At 36.1% G+C, this 7,123-nt stretch overlaps 1 protein-coding gene across 2 annotated transcripts; it reads left to right on the top strand.

Annotated features, from left to right (window-relative positions):
- On the top strand, nucleotides 1-7,123 carry LOC311071426 (transmembrane protein 80-like). 2 transcript variants are annotated; one of them, XR_014603834.1, is made up of 7 exons: nucleotides 1-47; nucleotides 385-401; nucleotides 900-993; nucleotides 1,253-1,345; nucleotides 1,429-1,630; nucleotides 5,372-5,451; nucleotides 6,054-7,123. XR_014603834.1 is itself a non-coding variant. In XM_084095833.1 (6 exons), exons 1-6 carry the CDS (start codon nucleotides 29-31, stop codon nucleotides 5,382-5,384), a joined length of 438 nt encoding a protein of 145 aa, XP_083951959.1. In that variant the 5' UTR covers nucleotides 1-28; the 3' UTR covers nucleotides 5,385-5,789. The 2 variants fall into 2 exon arrangements, 1 of the variants encoding a protein (XP_083951959.1); XM_084095833.1 differs by lacking the exon at nucleotides 6,054-7,123 and having other exon boundaries at nucleotides 5,372-5,789.

Genomic DNA, 7,123 nt, shown 5'->3' with positions numbered 1-7,123 from the left:
GGAGAGCGGAGAGAGTGAGAGAACCAAGATGGCGATTGGACGTGCAGGTAACGCGCTCCGTTGCCATAGATACTGATTTTATCATCGGAAATAAACGCAATTTTCCTCATTATTACAGTGAAAGCTTCATGTTTTTGTAATATATTTAATGGTTTCAAACATTTCACCGTTTCTTTGTGTGGTTTAATTGCGTTATATGCCTGTCGAGGTTCCTGTGCTGTATGGAAAAGCGAAGTGTAACGTTAGTTTAATATGCAACTCTGAAAGTGGCAGAAATGTTTTCTGTTTCATGCATTTCATTTGATATGTCCGATGTGTGCATATTTTGATTCTCTTAGGTTGTTTTATTTAAGATGTCAAATGTAATTGTGCTTTTTCCTTTAGGCAAAAACAGCAGTGTTGTATCCTTTGTGAATATTCACGGAATAACAGTCCCTGAACAGTAATAAATTAATGGATGGATGGAAAAGTGAGAGAAATAAATAAGCAGAACAAAGCATTATTGAACTTACTGAAAAATGAAGAATTATCTATCTATCTATCTATCTAGGCCTATCTATCTATCTATCTATCTATCTGACTGTTTATGAGGACCATAAACTTTCAAACTTTAGTCTTTTAAACTCTCTCTCTCTCTCTCTCTCTCTCTCTCTCTTTCTCTAGCATATAAAACAGTTATATGAACTACTTTTCATTTCAATTACTAATCATTCTACTTCCTTACATTCAAATTTAAATTGCATTTCTTCATCCTGTTTGCCAACTCAATTCAAATTCATAATAACTAATGAATAATTAGATTTATAACATAGTAGCCTCATGTTTAATTACCATATTCATATACTCATAAGGTATTCATACGAATACCTTTGCATGTTTTAAGCCTTAATCAACAGCAGCTCTCATCTGTGCTGCTCCAGATCCTGCTGTATCTCTCAGCAGCTTTCAGTGTGTTTTACTTTCTGTCCACCCTCTCTATGATCATCTACAAGAGTGAGTACTACTTATCAATGTCCTTTAATTTTATTTATTTATTTTGCTTAGTCAAGCATCACTTGTACTATTACGGTTATGAATTTGAACTAACCATAAGTATTAGGCTACATTTTATTGTACATTTGAACTCTTCCTGCTCTGTTTGTTCTACAGACATGCATGATACTTCCAATCATTTGTCTTGTTAAGGAGAGGTGTACAAAAATCAAGAGATGAAAATGCATGTATATCTTGTGTTTTTTATGCCGTTTGACAGCTCACGTGTTGAGTTACCCTGTTGGCCGACTCGCTCTAGATGTGTGTCTGCTGTTTCTTATGGCCGGTCTTGAGGTCCTGAGGGTGTACTGGGGTGAGATCCTATTTTTGTTTATTAAAAAAAACATATTTCAGTAAAACATTTTCATTGGCCTCATGTCAATCTCTTTTCCTCAGGGTTAAGGGGAAACCTACAGGAGAGCGAGGGCTACACGGGTTTGAATCTGATCGCCACCGGGGCCACAGTGCTGCTGGCGCTCTATTACGTCATTTGGCAGTCGTACGTCCTGCGAGCTGATGTCATCATCGGCGCCATCTTGATCTGCTTTTACGGCCTAACAGGAATTGTGGGGTTCGGGACGTTGGCGGGATTCAGGAGGTCAGAGTTCACATGCTTGTAGTTTTGGACACCTGGGTTCTGTTACAAAATCTAGTGAGCTCCCTTGCTTAGTAAAACTGCATCAAATGGATTTAAAATGCAAAGGATTTGTCTGTTAGCATGTTGGTAAACTAATGACACATAATAAACATAAAAATATATAACACACATGCAGTGCTCAACATTAACGCTTGTCCGCTTGTTCGGGACAAGTGGATTTTTTGAAGGGGCAAGTGAAAGAGATTTTACTTGCCCGACCGGATCAAATTGTCAATAACAAAAAATAACTAGGGAATCACTAAAACGCAAGGATGATTTAATTTTTTTATAAATGTAATTGATGGTGGATAATAATATATAATGTATAATGTACTGATGTTAACAAGGATGTGCTGTTGAGGCTCGCGCAGCCTCTTGAGGAGAAATCTAAACAAATAAGCGCAGCACACACAAAGAAACTCAGTTAAAGGATAATTCCGGTATTTAGCACTTTGAGTCTCTTTTCTGGTTTGTTTTGGATGAACTAGAGTGGTGGACACAGAAATGTTGACGATGGGTCCCGTCTCGACATTTTGACTCGTTTAGAATCGCCTCCCACTAAGCAAAATGATGTCCGAAAGATGTCTTTTAAATGTCTTTGTTACAAAAATCGGACGTTGAAATGGCGTCCACTGAGGAGCCAGAATGAAAGTTGTTATTTACGTCTTTTTTTGACGTGTTCTGCACGTCCTATATAGACGTTCATCGAACCTTCATACAAGTTTAAAAACTAGTTCAAATGTGGCCACTGTGGACATATTTCAACATCATTTATGGTCTCATTTAGACATAATTACTTTGGCTATTGCTGTCAGATGATCTTAGTGAGAATTAACAGAGGTTTAGATGTTGATATTTGTTTAATTTGAAGTGTCACCATTGTGGTGATCAGTGTTTGCTTTAGTTGGGCTCTTGGTCCCCGTTCCTTTTACTTTAACTTTTATTTGGCTGCTTTAACTTTGTGTTTGTAAAACACAATTGTTGTTGTAGAGAAAGCCAATAATAAGTAAGATCAGCTGTTTTCAGCTTATTGATGATAATGAAATCATCGCAAATCATCTGCATTATTTGTGCCAAAAGCATTAAAATTATCACTTATTTGAAGGTGTATAAAAAGCATGTGCACATGATGTTTTGAGCAAGTGTATCATGTAATCACACAGACATCAAGATTTTGGATATGAATCACAACAACGGTGACAATCAAAACAAAAAAGCTTGGGAATTAAGGATGAGTTTTGTACTATGAAAGCTACCCATCATGCATTGCAGCATGAAGCTTTTTTTTTTAAATTGTCACCATTGTTGTGAATCATATGCAAAATCTTGATGTTTGTGTGTGACTATATGATACATTTGCTCAAAACATCATGTGCACATGCTTTTTATACACCTTAAAATAAGTGATCACTTTAATGCTTTTGGCACCAATAATGCAGTTCCACAAGGTTGGTGGTTATTAATGCTAAATATAAACACAAAACTTTAAACACAATATTAAAGGCCCATTTTGTGATGATTATCAACATTGAGCTGATAACACCTCATCATTTTTCTAGGCTTTCTCTGCCACAACAATTGTGTTACACAAACACACTTTTACAGCAGCCAAAGAAAAGTTAAAGTAAAAAGAAAGGGGACCAAGAGCCCAACTAAAGCAAACACTGATCACCACAATGGTGACACTTCAAATTAAACAAATATCAACATCTAAACCTCTGTTAATTCTCACTAAGATCATCTGACAGCAATAGTCAAAGTAATTATGTCTAAATGAGACCATAAATGATGTTGAAATCATTTGACAATGGCCACATCTGAACTAGTTTTAACCTTGTATGAAGGTTCGATGAACGTCTATATCGGACGTGCAGAACACGTCAAAAAAAGACGTCATAACAACTTTCATTCTGGCTCCTCAGTGGACGTCATTTCAACGTCCGATTTTTGTAACAAAGACATTGAAAAGACGTCTTTCGGACATCATTTTGCTTAGTGGGCTGACGGCTTCAGAGTGGCTGGCTACGGGCATGCACGAACATGTCCTTAAAACAACCCTTAACGTTCGTTTTCAAAACTGTGCAACTCACCGAGTGGTTAGTGCTGTTCGTTGATGATTAAAAACAAATATATCGGCGCAATGTATGATTTCAATCCGTGTTATTTGCTATAGTGGAAAATTTGCAAGATTTCTGTGTCCACCACTCTAGTTCATCCAAAAAAAAAAAAAAACCAGAAAAGAGACTCAAAGTGCTAAATACCGGAATTATCCTTTAACATACTGCACCAAAATATAAAATGTGGATTTTTTATATTTATAACATTTTATACAGGTAAGCAACTCCACACGACCAAGAGTGCTGTTTTCATTACTAAATAATTCAGCGTTTTGAAAGCATTGGTTGAGTCAAAGATTCAATGACCTATACAATCTCATAACATTATTTAATGCATTTGTAATTTTTCATTGTAAATTATTTAATTAGATTGGTTACTGCCCTGTAGTGTCTTATTATTCTAATGGAATTTATTGATCAAATTGAAGAAATTAAAATGAAAGAGGAAGGCTACATTTAAAATTATCAGGAAAAAAAGGCTTTAAAAAAAATAAAAAAGCCCTAGTGTAAATAGCACAAATATGCAGATTTAAATATGTCAAAACTCATATATTGCTTTATAATAAAATGTATTTGCAACACGAAAATCCTATTTTTTTCCAGACAAGCACATTTTTTGTACAATAACTGATTTACTTTTTCTTAAGGACAAGCACATGACAAGGCTTAATGTCTTAATGGATATTTCCATTTCAATACATTTCAGTATATAAATTATATTACACTGTTTTACACAAGAGTTAATGTGAAATGTTAATGTGAAATTATTTTCCCCTTCCTGTAGTAGAGTATAATGTGAATATCTCAACAGCAAAGTCTATTGGAACTTTAAGTCTTTTGTGTTTTATGTAATGAGCACTGCGAATTGTTGTGTACTGTATGTCTTTGTAGAGCATTTGTTTATGTTCTACCTATGTAGGCAGCTTGCTAGGTTTTGGAACAAAGGCTGTAAGTTGTACTATATATATATACGTTTTATGTCTATGGCTTGGCTGTCTGAATAACCCAGACTGTAACGTCATTGTCGGAACAAAAGAATCGTAAAATGAGCGTGGGGACAAAGCAAAGTAAATGTGTCGACCCACGCAGAGCTGCAGTCACAGTGAATGAACCACACTTTAATAATTCAAACTCAGAGACTGGCCTTCAGAAAACGAGCCGAGTTTCATTCACGAGAAAAACACGGGAAACAAAAGAGACGGACGACGTTAGTAACATTAGGCTCTTAAAAGTCAGACAGCGCAATCTCACGTTTCTTAAAGTCTGCTCGCAAAAGTCAGATATCTCAAACCGTCTCATGAAATTCGTACAAAACTAAATCTGAGCTGCTATCCAGTTAGCTGTACAGTCTTACTCTGTGTGAACAATTAAATTATCTAGTTTTATTTATCCTTATTTTATTGAGAAACATCTGAGACAGTTTGATACTGAGGTGAAACAACCATTAAGTCTCATAACCATTATGTCTTGTATTTGTACTTTTACTTTAGCCTGGTTTCTCATGAGATGTATGCACACTATTAAGTGTGCTTTATATTGAGCAAGTGTCTGTGGTGTTGATTATGTGTCTTGTTTTCTTTTCTAGTGTTTACTCCTGACTGTGGCTTCAGCTGACAGGCTGCTGGAGATTTCCACTGCTATGCAACCGACTACTGTTCCTTATCTGTAAATACAAGTTTGATTACAATTTGTAATCTGTCATAGCATATTCATTTAAGAAAAAAAACCTAGCAACTGATGTTGTTTTTAAACAAAACCCTGATGTAGAATTGAACAGCTTTTTCTAGGACACTTACCTGTCATTTAAAAACAGATTTATCAAAAAAATCTGTTTTTTTGTTGAAGTAGACAAAGTTAGCAACAGCACTTTTAATGTGTAAGAAGCCTGTTTCTTTTTTACTAAAAAGTACTATTTATAAACACTTGTTCAAATATTAAGAATGCATTACTTTTGTCTTTTGCACTTTTGTTAGACAAATTAAAAAATGAAGAAGACCTTATTTAAACATAAACTTGTCTGATGCTTTGTTTATAGTGTCGATCATGTGACACAGTTTACTTTGGTGTGACAAACAGAAGAGAAAAAAGTTACTACAGTACATACGTATTTAGTAAACAATTGAGTGTTATAAAAGTTACATTTTATAAAAAAAACTCATGTTTTGTTAAAATGTCCCTACACCTTTGCCTTAAAGACTTTACATTATAAATAGGTTTAAAGGAATACAACAAGTTATTTGATATCATGTTCTCTCCATTACTCGAAGATCCGTGAGCGAGCAGCATCTGGTGGCTTCATCACAAGGAGGTACAAAGTCAAAAGGACAAGCACATTTGGACAGCTGTGGCAGGAACTTCAGGAATGGAGGGGAAATGATGGGAAAAACCATAAGGGGCAACCAAAAGAGTATCCCTCCAGAAGCAGTACCGCCAGACGCAAATACTGCTCCCTCAAGCCAAGGCGCAAGACGCTACACATGGGTTGCTCGCCCCGCAAGACGCAAAGGCGAGAGGATGATGCGTCTCCCATTGCAGCCCGCAAGACGCCAAGCTGCACGAGAGACGCCGACTGGAGTGGCCTTATGTGACGACCTGAAAAAAGAACAGATTTAACTTGGCAAATTCTTCCTATGAGATAATAAATAATTCTCTAGCTGATCTTAGGTTCGCTACCTTAAACCAGTGTAAGAATTGAGAAATTACAAAATGCCGGACAGTTTCAAGAGCGACCAGACCCTGAGAGGACAAAAGGACCTCTCTGGAAATTACCATTTGAACTCACCATCGAGACAAAAGTCTCACCTCCGAGTCATCCTAATCTACATCTCTTTCCCTCTCACCCCCTCTCTCTCATGCTCAGATGATCACCTGAATTCACGCAAGAAAATGTATAGTTTAATGTGAATGATTACCACTGAGTATTTTTCATGTTTGGTATCATTTAAAATGTCACAGTGTGACTGGTACAAATGTCTCATTTCCAAATAAGTAAAACAAAAGGTAATAAGGTTTTTAAGAGTTTATGGATAACTGACTTACAAAGGAAGGTGGTCTCTCAAACCCCTAAAAGGTGCAACCTCTGAATGCAAATTTCTTTTGTTAGTACGTGTTTCCATGTGAAAGGTTTCTCTATATAATGAAATGCAGCAGGAAATTCGGGGCCTTTTCTGTAACTCAGATTCGCCCGTGAGCCTCATGTATTTCTTAAATGTTGGGTTGCATCTTTTCTCTTTATTCTAGAGCATTTGATGTTTTGTATCGATTATCTTTGAATTGATTATGAAATTGGCATGATACATTTACCTGACATAATAAATTGTTACATTTGATTATGCTA

The sequence above is a fragment of the Abramis brama genome (assembly GCF_963993115.1).
Source record: "Abramis brama genome assembly, chromosome: 20".
In the NCBI taxonomy this organism is placed as follows: Eukaryota; Metazoa; Chordata; class Actinopteri; order Cypriniformes; family Leuciscidae; genus Abramis; species Abramis brama.
This window is presented reverse-complemented; position numbering and strand designations above follow the sequence as displayed.

Coding starts and splice junctions, on each gene's coding strand:
- LOC311071426 (XM_084095833.1), top strand. Junction 994..1,252: donor CTCTATGATCATCTACAAGA/GTGAGTACTACT, acceptor GCCGTTTGACAG/CTCACGTGTTGAGTTACCCT. Junction 1,346..1,428: donor GGTCCTGAGGGTGTACTGGG/GTGAGATCCTAT, acceptor TCTTTTCCTCAG/GGTTAAGGGGAAACCTACAG.